Source organism: Apteryx mantelli, chromosome 22 (assembly GCF_036417845.1).
Source record: "Apteryx mantelli isolate bAptMan1 chromosome 22, bAptMan1.hap1, whole genome shotgun sequence".
NCBI classification, from domain to species: Eukaryota; Metazoa; Chordata; class Aves; order Apterygiformes; family Apterygidae; genus Apteryx; species Apteryx mantelli.
The window spans coordinates 13,010,153-13,036,512 of NC_089999.1; the positions used below are offsets into that span (position 1 = coordinate 13,010,153).

At 48.7% G+C, this 26,360-nt stretch overlaps 1 protein-coding gene across 2 annotated transcripts in view; it reads right to left on the reverse strand.

Annotated features, from left to right (window-relative positions):
- Nucleotides 1-397: 397 nt before the first annotated feature.
- Nucleotides 398-26,360, reverse strand: part of ACACA (acetyl-CoA carboxylase alpha) — a 149,858-nt gene continuing 123,895 nt past the window's right edge. For both annotated transcript variants that reach the window (XM_067309653.1, XM_067309654.1), the window contains exons 51-56: nucleotides 22,613-22,790; nucleotides 20,136-20,248; nucleotides 9,578-9,732; nucleotides 8,602-8,772; nucleotides 4,927-5,063; nucleotides 398-3,203 (exon numbers count right to left, since the gene is read on the reverse strand). In XM_067309653.1, coding sequence (XP_067165754.1) covers nucleotides 3,077-3,203; nucleotides 4,927-5,063; nucleotides 8,602-8,772; nucleotides 9,578-9,732; nucleotides 20,136-20,248; nucleotides 22,613-22,790 — 881 coding nt within the window. In that variant the 3' untranslated portion in view covers nucleotides 398-3,076. The remainder of the gene's footprint in view (nucleotides 3,204-4,926; nucleotides 5,064-8,601; nucleotides 8,773-9,577; nucleotides 9,733-20,135; nucleotides 20,249-22,612; nucleotides 22,791-26,360) is intronic.

Consider the following 26,360-nt stretch of genomic DNA (forward strand, 5'->3'; position numbering starts at 1 on the left):
GCAACAGCTCAGCAGGCAGGAGCCCCTGCCCACGAAACACCTCCGCGGAGAGAGTTAACGCAGGTTCCTCCAGCACCGTCAAAAGCAGGCACTGGGGCTGCGCTGTCCTTTTTCTGCTCGTTTCGGTCAGTGCAATGTTAAAGAAGAAAATAAAACGGAGGAGGAGGAAGGGGAATTGCTCATGGTCGGCTCAGGCAGAGGCTGGGGCACGCGAGCTGCGCAGAACGGGGCAAGGGGCTGCTCGGTGCCAGCACCTGCCACCCGTGCGGGTCCCACGGCTGCAGCTCCTCCCACGCCCCAGGCGCGATTCCCGCTCTTCCCTCCAGGAAAAGCAGAGTGCCCCGAGGGCCGCTCGGGGCGAGGGGGCGACAGATTTCCACTCCCGGCAACAGACAGCTGGAATTGGTTCTTTTTATTAAAAGAAACTGAGGTAAGTGAAATACTTCAGCACCGGCGAGAGCTGCTCATACCGCGCGTGGGTTCCTCCGCGGCGCCTGCCCCCTCCGCCCCTGCCCAGTCCCGCATCGGCTCGCGTGGCCCATGGGGCCTCAGCGCTCGCATAAACCCAGATGCCTGCACTGCTCTCACCGTTAGTGCCAGACGTCACTCCGGCTCCAGCGGTACCTAATGGCTTCTTGTTGGAGCTACTTTACCCAAAATTTAAGTCAAGCCTGACCCGGTGCCACTGCCCTGCTCTAAATCCCCCTGGCACGTGCCCGGCCATGCCGTGCTGGAAGCAGAAGGCAGCAGGACACCCCCAGGGCGACTTTGGCACCTAGAGCTCTCTCCCTCTCAAGCACGGCAAATAGAGCGGCTCCCGTAACGCTTGCTGACATCCTTAAGAGCCCGATTTATGGCAATGCGATATAGAAGTCCTGGTTCCTGGTGGCAGCAGTGGAGGAGCCCAGTGGGATGTCCGCGCAGTGCGAGCTCACGACACTGTCCCGAGAGCATCTGTCAGTCGGACCCGCTTGTGCGCACTCACCCCCGGTCGGTCCTCCCTGCTGAGACAGAGACTGTCTGGACCTTGCGTCCTGTTGCAGCCCAGACTGGTCTAAGCAAAAGCATCTTCGGGGTTTGTTCAGGGACTCTAGTGGAAAAGAGAATCTTTTAAATCAAATTAGGGTTCTTAAGAGAAAGCTAGTTCCTCAGACTAGGCACCTCCACTGACCATGGGCAGAGGTGTCCCGCTGGTGCTCGTCTCCGGAAGAAGAGAGCACTCACAGTGCTGCACCTTGGTTTTGCAAGAGCCCTGGCACCACGCGCCCAAAGGGATGTGTTGCCCTTCAGAAGGAAACAGTACAGCTATGAGGCACTGGCATCACCGTTGTTAGTGAATTTTCTTGTAAAAACATCCCTTCTGTTACGGAGCTATACTAAAAGAGAAGTAGTAAAATCTGAAATACTTTCAAGACAATCGTTGGGGTAAGTTCTCCAATGCTACTTTTGCAGAGCTCCATAACAGTATCTACTTGCTCTTAAAAACAAGGTTGGCTTGGTGGTGCTTCCCTCCAGAGCCCCTGCTTATCTGATCTCTTATTATGGTCTGGAGGCCCACGAAGATGGAAAGTGCCGAAATAAGCCAAGGACTGGCGTGGGGTCAGTGTTTGTGGTGCTCCTCTGCGCTGCTGCCACCACCTCCACGGAGGCAGCCTGGCTCAACGCTGGCTCCGTGCCGACCTGCCCGGCATCGATCAGAGGCCGCTGTTCCTGACAGACCGCCACGAGCAACCACCGGAACGGGCGGAAATGCCAGTCAGCGCTCGGGAAGGCCATTAGCAAACCCAGCTTTTCCTACAGTCGTGTCTCCTCACGTGAACAGCGACCGCGTCCCCTTCCCGAGCCGCACGCCAGGGCGGGCCGGGCGGCGGGAGGCAGCAGGGCCCCTCTCCGACAGCTACGAGGGAGAGGTGGGCACCAGGAAAAGCTCCGTTCAGCAGCGCTACGCTGAGGTCTCCTTGTGCAATTCTAACCCCACCCGTGTCTGTGAAACTGTCCTTCCCCTGCCTTGCCCTGGCAGGTTTTATCTGCTTTCTGCTTCAGTTCACTGTTCACGTGGGAGGAATCGGCACTTAACTGAAGTACGTGCGACAGCGGGGCCGCCCCAGGGCTGCCAGAGGCAGAAGCGGCCCCTCAAAATCAACGGGGAGGAAGAGCAGAAATGGCTAAAACGGGTCCGCTGCGGTCTCCTGGTTTACCTCCTCCTAGCAGGGCTTCTCACCGTCTGCTTACCTGCTCTAAAGCAACCCAACACACGAGGCACAAAACGAGCTGGGTTTTAGTTCAGAAATCCTGCCCCTGCCCCCCTCGCCGGCTGTCAGGGAACAACGACACCAGGCACCGCACCAGCCTTCCCCGCACCCGGGCTGCGGACACCGCACCGCCCTCGCGGGCTTCGCTGCTCCTTTCCGTCCGCTCGCAAGGGTCGAGGCAGGTGTCGGAAACGCAAATCCCCAGCGGCCAACAGACAGGAGGGCTGGCTCAGGGGCAGGCTCCGCTCATCCACGCATCGGCGAGACACCGCGCCAGAGGATCTCCCCGAATCCGGGGGGGGGGAGCAAGGTGTTCCCGCCCGCACCTCGAAGGCAGAGCCCGTCCTCCTCTGCCCGCGACGTTGGCACTTGTCGGCTGCCGCTACCAGACCGAGCGTGAGAAGAGACCGATGCAGGGACGCAGGGGCGTACGGGGAAAGCGCCCCCGCTTTGCTGTGCCCAGGCCTCACGGTACGCGGGTACCCTTCATCGCCTGGCTGTAGTGCTTTCGGGCGGCAGCCCAGCAGCTAGCTGACACGTTGGTCCAGTCACGCTTTGTTAAATAAATAAGGTACCGTTAGACAGCTGTAACTCGATTCCGCAGGCGCTTGTGTTTATACATTTTCCTTGTGTCTCTGGCCAAAGAACACACTTCCTCTGGTCAGTCTGATTTGAAAAAATAAAAATGTCATTCTTGCAGCATTTCCCCGAGCCTCCCCGTCTCGGTACAGCGGCCGCAGCCGAGCAGACAAAGGGCAATTCTGCGCTTGCTTTCCATCCCTCCGCCGTTCCGGGCAGGGGGAGCACGCGGGAGATCGATGCTCTTACGTTGAAGAAGGCGAGTCCATTGTGGAGAGAATCCGCACGATCTCCGCTCGCTGGGTGGGTGATATATGCTGGGTCATGTGCACTATCGAATCCATGGCAACCTCCGGATTGGCCTGGACCAAGCTGCAAAGAGGCGAGAGTTAAGTGCCGGCAGCCCCGGCGCTCGCGTCCGAGCGCGGCTGACAGCTCCCCTTCAGGCCCGTGAGGGGGGACTGAAATATGGGGTCTTTAAGAGCGCGACCGGACGAGGCGGCAGGCACTTGTGTTAAGTGAGCGCGAGCGGCGCGCGCGGCCGCGGAGGGGCCTCGCGCCCATCAATCTGCTGCCGGCAGAGCCGCGCTGAGTCCCCCGGCGGCCCCAGCCGCGGCGGCGCCCGGAGCCGCTGGGCCGCGAGCGCCCCGGCAGCAGCTCGGGGGCTGCTCGGCGCCCCGCGCCTCCCTTTGCAGGGGTCGCAGAGCCCGGCTGCTGCAGCGCTGGCTGAGGAAGCCAGGGCAGGGCTGGGGGGACGCTCTGCAGAGCCAGACGACGGACACAAACCGTGGGAGCTTCGGTGCCCTCCTCCTGCCCGCCCAGGAGGAAAAGCTGCTTTAAGGGACCTTCCAGTCCAAGGCAGAAAAATTACCAAAATTACATCTGTTCAGGACTAGCGAAGGGTCTGGCTCACGTGGCTTACCTGCCTCTGCCGGATGAATGTCTGCATGCACGCAAACAATACTGCTCACAAGCAGGAGGAAAAGGCATTTCTACACGTTTTAGTATTTTGGGGATACGTTTGGAAGCAGAGGATGAGAGTGTTTGGTATAGTTCTAAACAACAACCAGAAGGAACCAGGTATTTTATGATACTGAGCACAAAGCTAGCTTGCCCAAGCAGACTCGGGCTGGGACACGCAAGGGAAGGACGCCGTACGGCTGTGCTGGCCACGTGTGGTCACACCACCGACAGCAGCAGCACGGCTCAGGGATCTGCGTTCTCCTTGCTTCACACAATATGCAGCTCTCTAAAACATCAGTGGTCCCACACAGAATAGTAATTTTCCATTAGCCTTCTCAAAAGGAGAAAAAGCACAACAGCAGTGACATTTCTGTGCCCTGGCTCCTCACAGCCCTTGCTTCAGGAAAGCACAGGCATGGCCAGGGAGGTTCAGACGCTGCTGGATTAGAGCTTCTCCACTCTGCTGTCTTGTAATTTTGCTCAAAGCACCTGCACTTACAGTAGCTCTACAGACTGTGCAGAAAGGTGAGATGCAGATTTTATACAAATTGCCGTTTCACAGCAGCCCCGCATTTACCCGTGTATTTGCCTTTCCAAAGGAGACTGCATTTCCACATATTCCTTAAGCGTCTGCCAGGCAAACATGCATGCAAAACAAGAGCGTAGCTGACTTCTACTTCCCTCAGCTGGGGAGGAGCACATGGCCAAGATCAGAGACTGAACTCAAAATCCTTGCTCTGTAGAGCCTTTAGTAAAAGCTCCTCCTTTTATTGATGAAAACATCCCCCTTCCGCCAGCCCACAGATCCCCAGGTGCTGCTAGTGTTTCCCTCTCGTCAGGCACCAACGAAAGCCAAAACCAAGCCAGGCCCGGTGCAGGGGCCATCACAGGGGTGACGCTGGCCAGCCAGCATGATGTGCCAAGGCTGGTCCTGGTCTACACCGTCACTGTCTCCCTGCAGCGCAGAGCCCTGGGAGTGTGTGAACACCACCGAGACCCACCACAGTAGCGGTGCTGCTATCAGAGCCCCAACAACCAGCTGCAGCAGAAACCTGCGGGGCCTCTTAATATACGGGACTGAGTCGTAGTTTGCCTGCGCTGACTTGTTACAGGGACTCCACAGTTGGCTTACCTCCGTATCTGTTTAAGTATGTAGTCCCTTGAGATGTATTTGATGTTTTCATCCACAACGGAGCGAATGCCTTCTTCTTCCGTGAGCTGTTTTTCCAGCCACTCCACTAGGTCCTTATTGCTGTCCCATAGGTATGCCTGCGAACAAAGCGATGCCAGCGTCACCCAGACAGTCCCAGTGCCCGAAGTCTCATGGAGCCACCACTGACCGGCTGCACGATCCCACTCCCCATGGTGACATTCCTCAAATTTAACTAGCAATTATTGGCAAGCTTGGGTAAAATATTTGGCCGACCACCCTCTGCGATTTTTCCAGTGCGCTTGGCTTTTATAGACCCAACTAACAATTAGCAAAAGTCAAAGGATGATAGATTTCTTCTGCATGTCTTCCCTTTAAACATGACTAAATGGGAACTACGGAGGCAGCAGACCCGCTGCTTCCAGTGGCTATCACCGAAGCAGTTGCTCTAACAGGTCATCATCCCTCAAGGCCAGATGCACCTTTTCTGTCTTCTGAGACAAGGGAATGAAAAACAAACTTTACACCTCATCTTCCAAATAGCTTCTCAGCCACCTTAGGCTTACAGAGAGCCTGTTCTGGAAGGGCACGCCACGCTGCCCGTCATCCCCGTCAGCCCCTAAGGACAAGCATGTAAGCTGACTGTCTCTGATAAAACCCTGCTTCCTTCTGCGATTGGATGCCCAGCTTCTGGTGAGATACGTCAGCTCCGGAGGCGAGTTTAGGGGTGCTCAGAGATGCAGCTGATCTGAGGCTTCTTGTCATGGGACCCACGAGTCCCTGTCACCTAAAGACTGACCTGGTGTCAGTGTCCCCCAGGAAGCACAGGATCCCGACCCAGCCTGGAAACCTGCCACCCATTCGCAGGTGTGCGCATAGCAGAGGAGGTCGGTGTGTCCACATCCATGAAAAGCCTTGGCAACAAAACCCTTTTTTTCTCCTGAAAGATCATTTCGCCTGATATTTGCTAGGTAGTTGACTACATAATAATTCAGGAGTGTGTTAGATGCCTAATAGCCTTCTCGCTCCTCTCTTCTCCTCTCATTTTCTTTACAAATCATTTAAGAATCGTTTTGTTAATGGTTTCCGGAAAAGCAAGTACCACCATTAGCACTCATTCATATTTATGTCATTTTATTTGGGTAATTAAACACAAAGCTCGTCATTTAAAGGTGCACTATCCTTCTCTGTTATCACTAACGAAGTCAAAGTCAGAATGACAATGAGCTCAGCGCAGTAATTTAATAGGTGGCTCTGGGACCGGGCTGGATTACCCGCCGAGCAGGGCACCGTCACAGCAGCGCGGCTCAGATGCCAGTGAGCCACGGGCAGCAGAGCAGCCACTGCTCCACCTGGGAAGCCCCAGTGCCTCTGACCCTCGTGGCTTCCACCGAGCAAATTCCAGGCGCCGGCAGGGGAGGGAGGCAGAAGTACGCTATGGATGTTTGCACCTGAAGGCAAAGCCTTTTGGCTATCAGCCTCAGTGGTGGGAGGCTAAGGTGCTTGCAAAGACCCTGGAAACCCTTGGAGCAATGGCAATAAAGCCAGTAAAATACCCTCCCTACCGTAACTCTACCTCACTACACAAAACTGGTTACTCTGCTTGGCCATGCTCCTTCCCTGTGTTGACAGAAGTGCTGCTGCACCCATGGGTGAAAGCCAGCACTGCAGTGAGGAACTGGGAGCGCAGACCCTTTCCACTCCCCTTGGATCAGTCCTGCCCACTGCACTTTAACATCAACGGGTTCAAGCCCAGGCCAGTGTTCCTGGCAGCCAGACAAGAAGCAGCCTCTTGGCATGGGATCCCGCAGGCAGCTTCCGTCAGCGAGGCAGGATGCATCCTCTTACATAAGGAAGACACACGACACTGGTGCCAGGCTGAGATCACAGCCCAGCGCTCACACTGGGATTCCTTTTTTCTTAAACATTATGTATATGATTGTCTCAAAACAGCGATGTCATTTCAATCTTAAGATTTTGCTTATTTCATTGGTTTTTCTCATTGTTATTTTAAACTTGTTAGTTTTTGCTCCTTTTTTCTGCCCCTAGACATGACAGAAATGCTCCCTGCATACAAAGTAGGGCACTTAGGAAGATTTCAAGGAAGGGAAAAAAACCCAGTAGCTGCCTTATGGTTGCAGACCTGCGTAAAGCCAGATTTACCCAAGAATCCCAAAGCTTTTAGTTTAGGAGAATATTTAATACTCTTATTAATCATTTTTAATCCGTTTGCTTTTAATTAAGAAACAGCATGATGCTTTCCTATCAACATATGCCAGGGAGCAGATTAATTGTGGCTTAAGATAACTCTCCTTGATTGGTGTAATGTATTAGCTAACGAGATGCCCGCTTTTAAAGACACTCAGACACTACCTTGGAAAGGCTGCTGCCCTACGGAGAACACTTCCCCCCCTTTCTGCTTCTGGAACCCCTGAGTGTTTGTGACTTAAAAAACAAAATAAAATAAAATAAAGAACTCAGATTGGAGGATTGCAACAAAAACAACCTAAGAGCAGCTCCAGCGATTGTTCTTCAGAGATTGCCAGCCTCAGAATTCAAGCACGATTAAAAAGAGAAATCCTCAGCTAAACTACCAGATGAGGATAGTGCCAAGGCACCCTTCCCCCCAAACCATGGTGGTTAATCTTACAGTTAATTTGTAACCCTGCGTTTCAAAGCGTGCCACTCCGCTCAGCACCACAGCACTCTGCAGCTGGGGAGAGGTGGGATGCTTGGTGGAAGAGTGGTTGGGGCTCCCTCGGGCTGAAACATGACAACAGTCGCTGGTGGCGAGGCACTTGTCATCTGTCCCCATCATCCTGGGGAGGGGACAAGACATGAGGGCAGCCCAGAGGAAGGAAGCATGCTTGGGCCACGGCCCCCTCTGCAAGCAGCAGGACAGCTGGATGTGATGGGTTGGCTATACATCCGCCAGACGTGTATCTGGAGCACATCTTCAGATGACAAGAAGATGACAAGATGACATCTGGAGCACAAGCAGCGCATACCTCCTGCTCTTTTCAGTGTCAGTGGGATAGTGCAAAATTTAGGACATTATTCAGTGTGAAATAATAACTAAAAAAAAAAATCCTGCTTTCATATCACAGAGGATCCCAAGGGATGTTCTGGGACGGGTCCCCACAGCTAGGACAGCTCTCCCGTAACAGCCTCTGTAACCGATAGCAGCTCTGCAGAGCTATTTCAGGCACGCTGTGCGCAGAGACAGGGAGATGGAGATATTCAGGGCTGGTGTAGAACATGTGTTGTGACCCCTGGGATTTCTGCTGCCAATTCTGCCAGCAACTTTCTGCCAGACAGCAGCACCTCTGTGCAGTCTTCTTCACACAGATTGCCCTCCCTTGCTCTACTGAGAGAACTGTTCACCTTTCTCAGGTGCTCAGATTTTCATATCCATGGTGCTACATGCTTGGAAAAAACCTACTGAACCCAAGTATTTTTTTCTTCCGGCCTGCTATAAAAAGTATCTCGATAAAGCTACTCATGACCAGGAACATTGCCCAGAAGTTCTTGTTCGTCACCTAAAATGCCCTTTGACATTACAATTAAAAAGCAGAGCTCAACTCCCTCTTGGGAGAACCTCATTAAACTGAAGCCCAGGAAAGACAACTGCCCTGGTGAAACTGCTTTTTCGTTTACCTTTACTGTCCCTTCGACTTCCACAAACCAGCGTCTCAGCATAGCCTGAATTTGCCCATCGGTCAGCTCAGGATTGGCATCATGGATCTTCTTCTTGACCACATCTTCTAGCAGAAGACGTCTTAATCTCCAGTAGAAGAAAGTACGGGAAGTTTTCCAATCTAGAATGTCCTGCCCAAGACATTAAGCGGAGAAGGAGAAATGAGTGAGGGACAACATTTACCATGCTCATGGAGGAAAGTGTGCACTCATACACTCAGTTATGTTGCTTGCACGAGAGAAGTGCAAAGACTCCCATTTCTGAGCTTTGAAGACTTCCACCTTGTCACACCACTCAGTCATCAGACACAACGTGTGGCCTCCTTTGCCTCCCTGAAGCCTGCTCTCTCCTGCAGAGAGAGACAGCTCCCCAGGTGAGCAGCACAGCCCAAGAAACCAACGTTCAAGGGGAAAGGGAACCAAAGAAGTCTTCAACTAATCAGCCGAGGTTAAAACTCTGACATGAGGCCTAGGCTTCAATCACCTCATTATAGCCCTTCCCATCACTGAGGGTCACCGCGGGCTGCAGACCCACTGCTCGCACTGCCTTCCCTTCCCACCAAGGCAGACTGTGACATCCCTTTGGGGGGAAATTGCAAAGTATTTTTCAGTGTGGTCACTAACCAGCTACTGGCCAAGCCCAGAAAACGTGGGGTCTCAAATGGACACAGATCAGATAAAGGTGCCAAAACCCATGATGTTCTTGCATTCGAGGGGGCAGAAAACAGCTGGTGTGTGGAGAGGGTTCAATGCCGTGGCAAGAGTTATTGGGCCAGAGGTTTATCTGCAGCCCCACAGGACACTAGGCTCCTTTGATCCTGCTGCCTCCAGCAGTAACGCGTCCCCCTTGGGGTTGCCAATTCTCGGCTGGGATCAGTGTGTGTACCTATGCCAAGCCTTCCCACAACGTCCCTGAGGAAAGATCCATCATACTCACAGTAATGGCACCCTTCTCCTGCATCCGGCCTGGCGTGTCGTGCAAGTCAGCAAACTGCATGGCTACCTGGTGGTAAATGGGAACGAGGAATTCCTCCCGTTCCTTCAGCTTGGTCTCCAGCTCTTTTCGATCAGCAGGGCTTAGCTCAGGCGTACCTGCAAGCAGGCACAGCTACGTGTCAGAAACCTGCCATATTCAGCCAGAGTCAATCAGCAAATGTGTTGCTGAGGATGCAGCCCCCACACCCTTGTTCGGTGTGGTTAGGAAAGATGGGCACCACCACACACTCCAGAGGGAGAAAGGGGGTTTCTGCTGTTACTGCATAGGGGCAAAATCCTGACTGCATTTGCCCAGGACAAATGCCAGACCATCAGCTCCACGCAATGCCAAGCCCAGTTTTGAGTCAAATGCAATCATTCCAGCCTAGATTTCCTGCCACCAATACTCAAGCAAGAGCTCCAAAGGAGATTTTACCATGGAAACTGTATTGCACTTAAATGCCAGTGAGTTGAGCCATCAATTAAGTGACAGATTTACTGGACTTACTCTTAAAAAAGAATAATGTCCCAACATGCAGTTCATTTAGCCAGAAACATGGACAATGTAAAACCACACACACAATCGCAAGTTTTCCTGCAGGCTGGTTCCTACTAGCAGCTGTTAGTACCACTGTCTCATTAAGGAAAATATACAAGTTACGTCAGGGACACCAAAAATGCCCACGGAGCATTCAGTTTACCAGTGATCAACACACACTAGTTTCGCACATGGACTAACATGATGGACAGGAGAAAAACTGTGTCAAGAATATGTTCTGTGGAGTTCATAATTTTTAATTTATCTTAAAACATTGAGCTCAGATAAAATTAACTTTGATTAAAACAAAAACACTCATTAAAACAATTTCTGATTAATGTCACCCCATGAAAGGAACTAGCAGGACTAGACTGAGCCGGACAAGAAACACGCCAGCCGTTCACAGAGCGCTGCTGAGACCCGCAGTGGCTCCTGCCACTTCCAGCAGCAGGATCAAGATGGTCCTTACAAAGCTGACTAACGGGGCAACAGTTTTCAAAAGGGACTAACGGTGACCATGATTCAGCCACACTCATTTTCAATCAAGATCTAAAGAGGACCTTCCTCTTTTCTCTCCAGACAGTGGCATGTTAAATGAATTCCTAAGAGCAGCTGCCCCTTTACAATACCGAGAGCCTAAATCCCCTTTTCTCCCTTCCTGCAAAGAGCTGTAGCAGGCCACAGTTCGCACAACCATAAGTAAGGGCAACTCCCCACTGATCTTGCAGTAATTTGCGCCAGGTCAAAGTTGGCCCAGGCTTGGGGCAAGCATGGTAGGTTGATGCTTCTCCCACCCTGCCTTAAAAACACATGTGCAAGAGGTGCTTGTGCAGAGGCCTGGTATTTAGAGCCAATTTTGGTTCAATTTAAGCAAAGATTGCAATCGCAGCCAAATTACATGGTACTGGATACTCTGCTAACTGTGGCATTTTGTAAACCTCCCAGCCACACCAGGGCCTGCGACGCTCGGGCTGCAAGTTCACAGCCTTGGAGACAGCTGCCTTCCCCCCACCTCCCCCGTTAAAGCCGAGGTCGCTGGCAAGCTGAAGCCAGGTCATGGACAAGTCTTGCTCTGAGCACATAGATTATAACATTCAACTATCCTCCAGCACCCTTCATTCAAATGTTAATATAACCACCCATACGCTTAGGAGACGTGGAAGCAGGACTGTATCTTCAGTGCACAGAGAGGAAGCCAAGATGTAAAACCAAGAGCTGTGCTATCCACTAACATAAGAAGTCAATGGGAGAACCTGGAACAAAAGCTGGAGCCATGCTTCAGCCAGTGGACAATATTCTTTCTTATTATCTTGTAGCCTGAATATCATGACTGCATTCTGTGGTATGTGAGCACCATCAAGCTTTTTTTGTTTTTAATCTTTATTGTTTGCGAAGGAATGTCAATGGGATTAAATGCAACATCTATTGTTACATCAACACCTATTGTTAAACTGTCACGCTTCCCGGCTGGGTGATGTGGAAGGCAATTGCTGCAGAGAGGCAGAGGAGGACAGCTTAGCAATGTGGGTCCTCAGCAGCACCGCAGATATTGTCCAGCCTGACAATAAGCAGGCTCTGGAATTGAAGCCAAGAGCCAAAGCAATCCAAGTCCCTCTCAGTGAAAACAGATAAAATTAGCAGGCAGAAGCTTTAAGAAAAAAACAGCAGCAGGGAACGCTTTTTCACATAATACATAATCAAATGGTGGAAATCGTTGCCACAGGATGCCAAAAGTACAAGTGGATTAGACAAATTCATGCAAGAAAAGTCCGTTGCGGACTTCTCAGCACAAAGATGCAGATACTAATCTGTTCTCAGGAAGTCTCTGAACCACCGGGCTGCAAGACGCCGGGAAAGCACCGTGCTGTGTTTGCATGACGCTCACGCTTTTTCCGAATGCATCTGCTGCTGACGCTCCCGGACTGGATCCAGGGCTGCCGGACCTAAGGGCTGCCTGAGCACGGTGACTCACTGCTGGGCTCAGCACCGCGGCAGATCACTCACAGCACCACGGCACGGGAGCCTGGGCTCAGACCCACCTCCAGTTTTGCATGCAGGCCCTTTTCTTTTCTGCTTTGCACGAGCTATGCTTTTATTTCCTTCCCGAGTTCCTCTTCCAAATCAGACCGGGTTTGAGTATTACCCACACACACTTCATAAAGTCAGGGTCAGTTATACAGCAATTCCTTCTAGTGAAGGAATGTTTTTGTGTGTCTCCCAATATAAATGTTGCCTAACCTTCCAAATGCTGCTAAGAAGGTTTTAATTAAGAGGAGCTACTCTTATAACCTTCAGAATTAAAAATTATATATATTTATCTATGTTAAATTCCCAGGCTCCTATATCTCCCTGTTTTAAATGGCAATGCATGCACTTAAGCCAGTAACACTCATGTATTCTGGCCTATCTGCCACGCTCTTGTTGTACAGCCAAACCAGCCAGGCCCAGTAATGATTTAGGTGAGATTAACAAATATGTCAATGTCTATTTTCTGCTTAATTTAAAAGCAGCGTCTATAAAGATTTTTGACTTCTGAACCCTGTTCTCCTGAAAGAAAGAAGGTAACAATGAGGAGGGGGGATAAAGAGTGATTATCCCATCATCGATCGTTTGTCAGGAGCATTTCTTATTCACTGGACTATTGTAAAAAGCTAAGCTCTCGATCAATCCTGTAAGCCCCCTGTACAATTAAATATCTTGGAATGGTTTTCTTTCTTTTCTAGTCAGATCTTGAGGCCTCAGGGTTTTTCAGAAAGCTTGGGCTTTATTTATTTCGCAGAAAAGTCTCCCTCCACAAATCTTATACTGGCAAGAAGAGGGGAGTTAAAATATGGGATTCCTTTGCTCTAAAGGTACTAGATAGTTAATGAAACTGTTAAAGTTTAAATCATAGGAACGTTATAGACCTCTAGGTATGGATCAGTTACTAATCAATGGAGGGACAAAAGCAGCAGCCCTCTGAAATGGCCACATCACAATGCAAACACGCAACGTGCGGCAGTTTTTGGCACGCAGGTGGAGCCTGCGGGAAGGCAAGGCGACAATTTAAAAGGAGAGGAAGAGTCTGACTTTCCTAACTTTGCAGAGGATGCAGGGCACTTTAACAGCCACGAGATGCATTTATCTTGGATTGCAGTTTGCTCTGCAGTCGCCAAGCATGTTTGCATCTATAAATAGCGCTGGTACGCTCACAGCCACCGCACCGCTCAGCGGAGACCAGGTAACTGTCTTAGTCCTGCTTTCCCAACCCGTAATGTCTAATTGCAGGGGTAAATACACCAAGGCTTCTTCATTCTATGGTGTATTTTCTTCTTTTTTTGTTTGTCTTTTTTTGTTTAAGGCAGTTTTGGTATTGATCAAGTTGAAAAGTTACCCTGGGGAAGTATTAAAGATGGGGATACCAAAAGAGGTCGGTGAATCTCTTCTGAGGGCAAAAGAGCAACATCCGTCACCTTTGCTGGGGGAAGGGGTCTTGCCAAAACGCCCTTCGCACTACCAAAATCCTTCATGAACAAGCGTGCAAGGGATCTGTCCTCGTTGCAGACACCGGGGCGGTGAGGGCTGGCGTTGTCCCTGTGACCGGGGAGGGCAAGCAGCGCTTGCAGAATAAAACCATCCTGCCAGGATGGTCACTAGAGCCAAACGCTTTGCGACCTGTAGAAACACATAAGCTAAAAGACTTCACTCAAACACACCCAATTAAACCAACAGAAATTAGTTTTAAACCACACATAAGATGAATTTAACCCGAAATGTTCCCCAAATGTATCCTGGAGGGAGCTGGCAGCTGGTGTCCTCCCTGTCGCGCCCTTTGGCCCATGCACACCTCTCCACGGAGCGACCCAACGGCCTCCCGGCTCCGAGCCACGTGCTGGGCGTGCTGCCATCCCAGCCTCCAAGTCTGGCTTTTCCTCCATGTCCTACAGCCCGTAACAGGCCCCGAAGCTCTGGTACGGCCCTTAGCACCTCAGTGACACCAAGCAATAAACGCCAAATACTGCAGTTAACCAAAGGAGACCTTTAACCACCCAGAAAAGGACGCGTGTCCACAAAGCTGCTCCTAGCTATTGCGCCAGGGATCCGTGTGCATGCTTTATAGCTGGTGATCAGGGAAGAAGACTTCAGAGAAGTTGCCCTCCCCGCGCAGACAAATGGAAAAGCTGTGGCAATAAATCCACCGAGAACCTTCTCCTGTAGAGCACTCTGATGCTGAATATCAATTTACACTCCTCTCCCAAAGTTAAGGGAAAGCATCATGGCAGAGGAAGCAACATCTAAACTATTTTGATTTGTGCCCCATTAAACGGCGAGCCTCTCTGGAAGGAGCCAGCCGCGCTCCAGCTCTTCCCCTGCTGCCCGCGCGGCGGGGAGCGAGGCACCGGCAGGCGCGGTGTCCTGCCGTGATTGCAACCTGTGCGGGTGTCAGGGCACAGGCTGCCTTTAATAAAGTTCCTGCCAGACGGAAATGGCTCAGCAGCACCATGAATCACGGCTTCCCATAACATTTAGTAGCAAAGTGCTTTTTTTAAATATGACCAGTTTAACAGGTTAGACAAAATGACTTCAAGAAATGTTATTGTAGGTTCCCTCTGATTGCAGAAAGCCAGGCAGCTTCTGAATCAATTTGATGGTTTATGGTTTCTAAGCTGTTAAAATGTGGGATTTTCTCCCTCGCCCTCAGCGCACAGCCTCAGCATGGCGGAGCATTTACTCGCTCATTTTCTTGCCTCTTCCTTCAACAAACTCCCCGGGGTTTGGGCAAAAGCCCACCACCCGAGGTCCTGGGAGCGGGCTCGGCATGCCCAGCCCCGCGGGGGGCTCCCCGCAGATGCACTGGGGCCTCCCGGGACCCTCCTGGCCCTTGTTCACCCCAGATCACTCCGGAAGCCAGGGAGGAACCTTTTCTGCAGTGCCTCAGCCCAGACCTCAGCTGCTCCGGCAAATCAACCCGCACCTCTGATTTGTAAAGATGACTTTTACAGCATAAATAGTAGCTATCTGTCCAGCCTGCAAAGGAGCATTAAGGTCTTCGCTGCAAGTAACAGAAACGGGTGTCTTCCTGGATTGTCTCAATGTTACAATTATTATAGGCAAATTTAGGGATTTTTTTCCCCCAGAAAACACTAAAAAAAGAACATTAAGGCCATTCTTTTCAGCAAAGCACTGAAACCACACTGCAGCCTGTGCTGAGCAGGTCCTAGGGAAACAAACTCCACAGCAGTACAGCAGCCACTCTGCATCCAACAGCACGATGAGATGTCAACTTTATCCCTGGTTATGACTGTCCCATCTAATTTCCACACCTGGAACAAAAAAAATCTTTCTACCTGAATCTCACCTTCTCTTCATCTACCTTTCATAAAGCCCTTGCCCGACAGGAATGCAGCAAAGGCAGCAAGAATGGCAACCCCGTTCAGGCTGCCCAGTCAACAGATCTCCCATGTGAGCTGCGCGGCGAAGAAGGTCACTCAGAGCCGTTCACGTCCCTAGAGAGACAGGCATTTTTTGATTGTCGTTGCATGTTTCTTTAAATGAGACTGCTTGTAATTGCTTCACTACATATTCAGTAGGATTTATGTTATAAAGGTGCAGCATGAAATACCAGTGAAGGTCACACATGCCCATGACACGGGCTTGAAATATCATCGCACAACTGCATCGACCGATGTGCCACTACTCCTTTCCAGCTCCTCAGGCCTCAGACCAGCATCGGAGCAAATGGGCAAAGTGTGGCAGGTACATAATTCCAAAAAATTGGTATTTTGGGGGAATCATCTACAACCCTACTGAGAGAAAAATCTGAGATGCCAATCGTCATGAAGGAGCTGACGGGAATCGGTACTTGCTCTTCTAGACTCATGACTGTGAATTAACGACAATTCAAATGCAGCAGCACTTGCATACAGAAGCAGTTCCTGAAAATCAGCATTACCTAAAAAGACAAAAAGTTACAACTCCACTGACTGCATCTGTCCTGTTAACACTTCACGGGAGATGCAATCTCAATAGCAACATTTTTCTTAGCTGTTGCTCAAGAAAACAGCTGGCGTTTTGATTAATTACAGCACAGAACAAAAAAAACCCAGACAATAATTACTAGACTTTTGAACTGTAATCAAACTTTCCAGGCAAAAGCTTGGAATGAGACAGGCCACAGGGCGGAAGTTTTCAGCCACTCAAGAAAACGCCACGCCAGAGCCGTCCCCAGGCCACCGCGGCAGAGCCACCACGGCCTGGCGCTGCCGGCGCGAGAGGGACCTGCGAGTTTGCTGCTGCCATCGCACCCCGCGGTTTCACGTGCGCGGAGGGACCGCGGCGCTAACGTGGGCTCGCTGGTTCAGCACTGGGGTGCTCATTATTTGGAAACTCCAGAAATGTTTTGCACGCTCTTTAGCCGGTTAAAATGAGAAGGAAGTCAAGAGCCAGCAGCGTGGACTGATCTGTAATTTTATCTGTGGAAAGTTGAGGGCACTTCACAGCGTCTGTGTTTGTGAGTCCATCGCCTGCCAGGGTGCTGCCGCGCTTGCAGAGCAGTACCCCCTTCTCCCACACCTTGTACGATGTGTCACGATGTATAAATAAAGATGCACGCATGCAGAATGGGTATATAATCATAAAAAAAGACACATGCTAGCACAGGGCCAACTATTTCATAGGATCGGCCGAAGACGATATTCACACTATCATAAAATCTATCAGATGAACAACAGATGCCTCCCTTTCACTATGAGATAGATACCTGATAGGAGAAATGTGAAAATGTAATATCCAATCTTGCTCTAACTGGAGCCATTTTGCCATTTCTTTCATTAAAACTGGACCAAATCTTTGCTTGCATTACACTGTACAACTGATACATTACATGTATAACCTTCTTATGCTTGATGCTTGAATCAGCATGACAAAGTTAATTTTTATTCCTCTCCTAAATGTTTTACTCTAAGTGTAGTAAATAAATAGAATAAAATTGAACCTCCATATTCTTCTCGACTATGGCCCGAGGCTCGCAGTCCGAATCGTTCCCGTATTTGTGGGTAATGAGCGCTCCCCCTGCACACCTATGCCGTGTGGGAACACGCTCGTGGGGCAGGATAGGGGTTATCCTTTTCTCCCGTGCCCTCTGCTCTGCACCGTGTGCTGCTCTGTAATAGCACAACTCTGAGTGACATTTTAATAAAACATGGGGCTAATAAACATTTCAACAATAGTGCCAGAGAATTGATAATGAACAGATTTATGTCAAATTATTCGATATCTGCCAGCCTTCTCTGCTCTCACGCTCCCCACTTGCAAGTCAAAACCAGGGTCTAAAGATGCCTCAAATGAAAACCGAGTCACCCTGTTTCCCCACCCCTCCGCACACAGCACATGTTTGCCAACATCTCCCTTTCCCCTGCTATTCAGCAGCTCCAGGGAGGGATGACAGCCACTCAGGGGTTAAAGAGAGGCAGTGAACCCCCAGCTAATGAGTAAGAATTCAGCAGGCAGTGTAAGATAAATGGAGCTTTCTCTGCTTCTGCTGGAGTCAGCATGAACTGCGGCCCTGCGGCTTGTTTGTGGCAAATGGAGTGCGCGAAATATCAAAGGGCAGTGATCCAGAAGAAGACCGACTTTGACAAATTTTAAATTGGCCAGAAAGAAAACCAGCAAAAAAAAAAAAATTATGCAATTCACTGTGTCCTGCAATCTTGGCTTTCCTGCTACGGCACGGAATTAGTGGCAAAACAACAGCAATGATCGCCCGATGTTGGGAGCAATTACGAGCCATCTAAGTGAGATGCTTATCAGCCACTGAAGCTTTTAGAGCTCTCTGTACGTACAGTTGTAAGTGACTTGCTCTGGTGTTGCAGTCATTTTAATTAAAGTGTATGGAGTTTGCGGGGAGTAATTACCCTGTAGAGAAAGAGGGGGGGAAAAAAATCCCCGAACAGCTCCCGCCTCCTCCCATAGCGTGGCTTTGCATTTGGAGACCGTCAGTAGAAATCTGCTTGCTCTTCCTCCCCGCCAGCCCCTGGTTTTGGGGAGGCCGGTACACGCCGGCCGCTGGGGCTGCAGGGGCGGCGGGCAGCCGCGCGGCGCTCACACCGGCCCGCAGACCCTGCGCGGGGGCCACACGGCAATAAATAAGCCCGGGCTGCTCTGCTCCCCCTTCCTCCACTGCTGCAGGATTTAAACGAGCAAACAGCCCTCTTTGTCCGCAGCCGGTGCCTCTCCGCTCTTGGAAATGGATGCATCCGGCAGTCGCCTCCCAGAAGGCACCGTTGCTTTGCGGGGGCGGCAGGCTGGTCTGTAAGTCAGAGGAGCCAGCGCTTTTTCTGGCTGGGCTAAGGTAAATACTCTGAGAAGTGGTGCTCCCGCAGTAGTGCCATTTATCTGCAGGACCGATGCTGACTGCTCAGCGTATTGCCTTCCCTAACCACCCATCTGATTTCGCCTTCCTCTGGGACTCCGGCACCCGGGAGGCAGCTCTCCCGCGCAGCACACGGAGGTCCAGAAAAACACCTCCAGGAGGTGTAGCTACGAGTCCTGACGGTGTTGGGAATTACACTGCAGCCTTTAAACTGTGGAGCGCAAAACAACTGGAGAGCACATTTACTGGGACGCTGCCCTGGGTCTCCATGACTTGGTGTAGTCAGGCTATCGGTTTGCTTCCAAAGGGACGCTGCCATGTCTAACATAGGCCAAAGTTAATTTTTCTGTGAAAAGAACTTCCTTGCTACACCTACAAACATTAAAATTTGTTTTCAGAAACAGGCAAACAGAATAACATATCCCACTGGATATTTCTGTCCTCTTTTTCTGATGCAGTAACACGTAATGCACACAAGCAAGATCCGAACTCAGAAATATATCCGTGCAGTGAGAGAAAACAGAGATTTTTAAAAAACTACCATTAAAAAAAAGACAAAAAATCATGGATGCCATCAGAGACATCAGTAAGAACCTGACTTTCAGCCAGCAGTCTGATGCTTAACATTCGCTGCACCCTTTCCAGTTACTGCTCTCTTCCAAAGGTGTGCTGGAATGGTTGTTTTCTGTAGAAATTGTTGCACTGCCATAAATTAAAAAAAAAGCCAAATAACAAAATGCAACTGCAGCAATAGCCTCAACTTATCAGTCATTTGCAGAGCACTTTTTCTCCTGAAGCATCCCAAAAGGCTTTATAAATTCAAACTACACCCACAGAGTGTGCTTCCTCTGCTACTAAAATGTGGTCCATTCTGGAGGTAGAAAGAGGCTCTGTATGATTATACTCTTAGAGTAAGAGCTGATAAAGAACTATTTAAAGAGTCTATTCCCCTGAGAGAGTACATACCAGATACTAAGTGCATTTTGCTGAATACTCTGTCTTTCAGTTTACTGGGTGCATAGCAGGCTTTGGGATCACTTGGAACAAAAAGTGCAGTAGTAATACGACACATGCAGTGACACATTAGCCACTGAGCACTGCAAATCGCCCCATGGTTTAGGGAGGAGGCGAAGAATATTTTATCCTGTTGGAAATGCAGAGCAGACAGATATCATTACCCAAAACTGTCTCAGACACACAGTGACAGCCCAGCTGCCCAAAACATCTTTGACCAAAACCTTAGTTATGCCAGCTGACACCAGCTAACGGTTTGGCCCAGGAGGTTTTAGGGATCTAGGCAATTGCTGAGAAGGAAATCAGGGTTAAGCAGCTGTGGGGAGTGTCTGTTGTAAGGCTGAATCAACTTAAAAGAAGAAAAATAATTGGTTCAAAAAGACGCTCCATACATTACACACACACTGGGTATGCTCTACGCACATGGGTATCATCTCTCACACATACATACATGCAGCTTGTCTCATCTGGTTTTCTTCCCAGCTTAGATGACAGTAAATAAAAATTATCATGCATTTGATAAAATGCCTCAGTGCCCATTTTTAAGGTCTATAAACACATTCATTAGCTATCAGCTGAACGGATCATTGATCCGCCAGCACCCAAGTGCAGACATACCTAGTCGCTCCGCCAGATGCATGTAGATGGGGTCCACTCGCCTCATTGTCTTCACCAGATCTTTCCTGCGGAATTTGATTTCTACTGTCCCCTCTGGTTCCAGGATTCCTCCTCTGATCAGTGACGGGAAAAGAGAAAAGAAAGGCACTTTCAGGTCATCAGACAAGGGGAAACACAAAATGGAATGGTTCAATGTTATCTAGAAAGTATGTAGAAAAAAGAAGAGAAGAGAAAAGGGGTGGAGGGAGGGAGACAAAACAAAGAGAAAGAACAAAAAAGAAAGATTCTTAGCTATTATTTATCCAATGCCATAAATGCACATGAGGCTTCACAGAAACATGTCTATCCACTAATACAGGTAATACAGGCTGGTGCAAGCAATACCTTAGGCAGGCTCTTTCAAGCCGTGACCCAAGAGCCCTTTCAAACGGTTGCAAGCTTTATGAAACAAACCAATTAACCAACCATTTTCATTAGAGATCCTGCCCACTTCCCAGGCCAAAGATAGAGGAACGTGTGATTTGAAACTTAGGCTCGGTAAATAAAATCCCTTCAGGCTTTAACGGTGAAGGTGGGAGTAAGAGAAGAAGAGGAAGGTCAGTGCTGAAGGTTATGGGACAGCGAGAGCAATGAGAGTCATTACAAATCCGTAACAGCACTTGGGGACATCATGACACATTTGGCAAAACAAATTCTTTCCTTGGCTACTGGAGATCAACTCCAGCAGAGCCCAACGGCAGCTCGTCGAACTACAGCCTGTCCTTCCTCATGTCTTACAGGGCGGGAAGCTGGGCTTGAGATGTCAAAGGGGCAAGCTCACGCTTTGGGCAGCCCAGGGAGCTAAGGCAGAGGGTGTGTGTGTGTGTGTCTGTCTGTCTGTCTCTGTCTCTGTGTCTGTGTCTGGGGGGGAATAAAGCGCTGTTGCTCCTGCATGCATCTCACAAAACGCATGGGGAGGAAGTTTGACGAAGTCCTGCTCGCATTGTGCCCGACTGTCTGAAGCAAGCAGGCTCCATGTTTCAAAGTGGGAGAAGAACAGCAAGAACTCTTCCGACTTCCAGGAAGCACCGACCAGACAAAGCGTTTGTTCCAAGGCTGGTTACGCAGGAAACCCTGGGGTCCAACAGACAGCACTGCTGTCTGCCTCACTGCTTTCGAGTGGGGACAGAAGCAAAAATTCAGCTGGGAAGGGGAAGGGCAATGTCCATCCAGGCCCCATCACGGCACCCTCCCAGTCGCTGCCATCTCGCAGGGCAAAATTCTTGGGCAGCTGCTCCGGGGCAGGGGGAAGTGGTGGTGGTGGGTCCTCCTTCCACATGCCACGCAGCAGGCAAGCTGCAGCCTGGGCATACACTGAAATGATGCCACGTCTTCTGCATCAGAACATGGGGCACACAGCACCAAATTAGTTACGTGGGTGAGGAAAATGTCTAAGGCTGAGAGCCTACAGGAAAGGCAGAGCTCTGGAGGCTCGTCCATCTCTAACAAAATGTGACACTGAAGCTGCAGAAGATACTAGGGAGAAGAGGAAAGCTCGAAGATCTGTTTCAGCTGCCCCCACTTCTGCGAGGAGATCACACAGACACATCTACAGAACTGCGTACTGAGGGGTCACACTGACAAAATAAAGCTATTTTCACCATCAGATGCTAGTTTGTTTCCCATTTGCCTGGTTATTTTCATATCACATGGCTGGCTGGATCAAATGCATTAAAAACAGGAATCTAACATTGGTTAGGTTTTCTCTAGTACTTGAAGTGCTTTGCTGCTCATTTCTGTAACATAAACTCATAGCTACATCCTCCTCCTCCTGCCTATTTCAAGCAAAATTCCCCTGATAAGACTATTGCATACTGTCCTTCTAGTTCAAGCTGCTTCTATCTGCTACAGATAAGCCCAAGCAGGGCTGTTGTTTCCCTCCAAATAATTCAGTATCTTTATATTTTTGAGATTCTTTAAAATATTATTCAAAACCCCTGCTTCCAAGAGTTTGTCTGTAGTTTTATTCACTGAACCACCAGTAACTAGAAGTTCACTTACGCAAGCTGTATTTTAGAAAAAAGTGAAACTACCCAACTGCCTACCCAACAGATAGTACAATTCCCAGGTATTTTAAAGTGCACACTTATTTATACACTTATTTAATTTGCAAAACCGTATACAAAGGCACTCATTTCCAAGCACGAAGCAGTGTGTGCAAATACCAGAACCAAAGAAAATTCTGCGCACCAACATCTCACTGTGCTTTACAAAGGTTAGTTAATGCAGCTTCACAGAGGCTGGTACAGAATGGCCACAGTCAGGAAAATACCCCAAGCATCCTAGCTGCGATCACTAAACAACAAACTCCTCTGACACACTAGGTACAACTGGAAAGTGGTCAACCCCTGCCATACTCTTAACTGCAAGCCTCCCACTCAGCCAGGTAATTATGCCTCAAAGCAGGTGGTTATGGAGGGAGAAGAAAGCTGCCGTACCTGCTCTCTCGGTCTGCGTACATCTCCATGTGACGAGGATTAATGGTAGGATCAATCACAGCCCAGGATCCTCCTCTCAGCTCTGCTTGCGGTGGGATATAAATAAGCACTGGTTGATGATACTCTCTCAGGCCGTCCACAATGTAGGCGCCAAACTTCAGCACTTGGTCATACATGTCTGCAGAAAAAGGACACAGAAGCTGAAGTCACATCATCTCAGTGCCTCAGCCCCACCAAGCTTGGTCAATCTGGGGGAAAAAAAAATCATTCGTCTCTTCTGAACACATCCTCCTGCTACCATCCCGCGCTCCAGCTGGCATCTTCTGGACACGCGCAGAGCTAGATGGACTGAGAAAGCAGATGTTCTCACAACAGTTTGGCTCCGGATTCAGGACCTCCACTTGGGAAATACGGTTTGATTACTTCCAGTGTAACCAAATCCATTCACAAAATATGACCTGTAGAGCCCTCAGTTCACCTAAGCCAGTCTTACAAGGAGTCCTTGAGATGATCTATTGCCTACCTTCTCAGTCAAGCCAATGAGTATTTCAGCAATTCAGAAATTTAGGCCAGATATCTGTGAACTTAACATAAGTGCATCTGCCCAATTTCACGCTTATTACTGTGGATCTCTATTGAGATCCATGTAATGTGCATGGCACACTGAAAGGCAGTAGACTTTTAGCACATCTTGATAAAAATTTGTATGTGGAGAGGGTTCATATATGAAAAAGAATTCTTTTCCTCTTCTTGCATTACAATTTAAAGCATTTTGCTTAAAATTAATAAGAATAATTCCACCATGTAAAGACAGTACATTGAAAAGACCAGTCCTAAAGGTGACTTAAATAAAAGAGGAAAAAAAGGAGGATAAAAAGAATTAATATGAGATGATATAGTTTCTAATGGATATAGTTTGTAATGGAAACAGGCAGACTCAAATATATATATTTTGTTACACACGATTATATATAGAAGCATCAAAACAAAAGAGACTGACACATATCCATTTACTCATCTAAAATCCTTACATCATCTGAGAGCACCATCATCTCTAGGGCAGAAAGAGACTCCAGCCAAGGTCCCCACAGCATTTAACCCCCAGTTTAATGTTAAGCATCGACATGAACTTAGTTAAGCACCTAACTCAATGGGAAATACACACATACACACTCACACGTATATACATGTATATACATACACATAAATACATATATATATATATATATGTATATACTCATGTGTGTGTGTATTAGTACCACAGGTACTGATTTGCTCTCTCCAGTTTATTTGCAAGGTCATTATCCAAGTACCCAAGAAAAGGAGTTTCATATTCTTTAAGAAACCTCAGATGCTGATGAGAAGAACAATCCATTTCCTGTAACTGTGAATAAACATAAATTCTGCTAGAGACAGAGGGGACTAAGAACCAAACAAAACTCCAACCTTTTCATTTCATTGTCCTGAGCAAGAAAAAGACCTCAAAAGGGGTGACAAATTTATTACTAATTACACAATTATTTTATTATGTAGTGCTAGTAATAAACCACTTGAAGTACTTTCAGCTAATTCTAGTGTTAAGAAAATAATTGCTTGATTCAAATTATTTTAACTGAATTAATTCTTTACTAGACATTTTTTACTAGTGCTACATAATAAAATAATTGCATAATTAGCAATACATTTTTCACTCCTGCCAAGGGTATATATTTTACTCAGGTTAGGTGTAGAATAAGAAAAGCACTACTTGTTTGAACAAGGGAGAGGGAGGAAGAGCAGAGAAACTAAGAGAAACTTAATGCTTTCTGTTCCCAGCATCTTCCTGGGCTTACCAAGCCTGGCATCAGCAAGGTTGGGGAACTATTACTGTGACTGGAACACTTTCAAGATGAGACTTTTAAGCTCTCCAGAAGCATGAACTTCGCCACTAGGCGCTTCTGTACACAATTATTCTTTTTGGGATCACGCAATACAGCATTTGCTTTTCCTGGAACCCCCCAGCAGGCTTAGCTTAATATTTTATATATGGATTTATACTGACTTCTGGCTTCTCTTGCAGGCTCAAAACCTCCTCTGAGGTGACTGGACCCGCTTCTGCAGTCTTTGGGAACAGACTCCAATTGCACCTTGCTAGTTCCAGATATGGCTGTAAACTATTCTGCTGTAGAGGATTTACCCCTTCCTTAAGGCAAAAACTCCCATTAACAGAGACTTTTGGCTGAGGAAGGAAGAGAGGCTCAAACGGACTGTCGGCACCGCAGAGTCGCGTGGTCCCACGCACAGGTCCAGGTCCAGGTCCAGCTCCAGCCATGGGGGCTGCTGAGCTCCCAGGACAAGCCCAGGGCAACCAGGCTTGTTCACAACGCCCAGAACAGCGCTCCAAAACTCTGCCCTAGTACTAACGACTCTGCTCTTTTGCAGCATGTTTTCCTCCATTCACCTCAACTTTTCGAATTTACCACTTTAGCACAGTGGGCACTGGTAAAGTACTTTTATTTTTAAGAGGTAAAATAGAAGGGCAGAATTGGGGAAGATCATAAAAATACTGCAAAGACGACCAAAGACCTGCCTCTTAGCCCCCATGCCTAATAACTAGAACACGCAACACCCCTGATTTACATTAATATTGTATTTGAGTGTGAAGCTATGAAACATTTGCCAGACTGTGATAATTACCTCTTATTTGTAGTTTTGCTGTTTTCTCCACTCTTAGAATGGAAAACAGTGCCTCAAATTTAACTGCTGCAGGTGGTAAATGATGCCAGGTTTTAACGGTGCCCACTGCTCTGGGCTCGGCTTGTCTGTGCAGCCCTAGCGCCTGGGTAGGGTGCAGACTCTAGAAACTGCTATTACTGTAGCTAACACACTTACTGTGCCACCATCACCGTGTGGCTAAGAACAACACACATCATATAGAAAGAGTAGGTTCTCTGCACAACTATTTTTTTCAAAGGCACTTATGCTGCAATTGGAAAAAATAAAATTAAATATGATATTTCTGGACCAAATTTCAGTCCTGTATTAATTTAAAGTTCAGCATAATAAGCTACTTGCTACACAGAAATGCTATAAATGTCCTCCAGGAAGAAGAGCATTGTTTGTTATTCAGAAGGACAGACAGAGTTTGCACCACACTTTCCCACTCTGGGGCTGCCCGCCCGGCTGCAGCGTGCACCAGCTTCTACTAGACGCAGACGTGAAATCTGCTGGAAGCTGTTATCATTACACCGTGTGGGTAAATATTGGCAGTCGGATGCATCAAGCATGCTAGAAAGGCTGCAGACAGCTTTTTGCATTTCCGTAGTGTCGGGCAGCGTGCCCTGAACGTCCAAAGCTGGAACAGATCTCATCAGCTTGGCTGGATTATCAGATAGCACCTGAAGGTAAACACCAGGCTCAGGCTGGCTGCAGACACATAACGCACCTCGTAAACCGTTACATGCCAGCGACACCGTCATTCAGCAGCCAGGTAATCAGAGATTTAAAATAGCCTTTTCATTCGGGTTTAAATTTTTTTATTGTTATTTACAACCTGTCCCAGGAAAAAATAATAAGTAAAACATGAAAAACCAACTGCGAGTGACCCTGTAGCACAAGCAGCGCCGCAGTTTAATGTCGCGGGAATTTGCATGCTATCAAACTATTCATGCCGAGTCCAAGACCCTGGTGCTAATTTCCAGTAAATTTCACGCTTGATGTCTCCCCGTCGTGGGTCACTGCCGGTTCGCCTAAATAAACCACTTCCAAA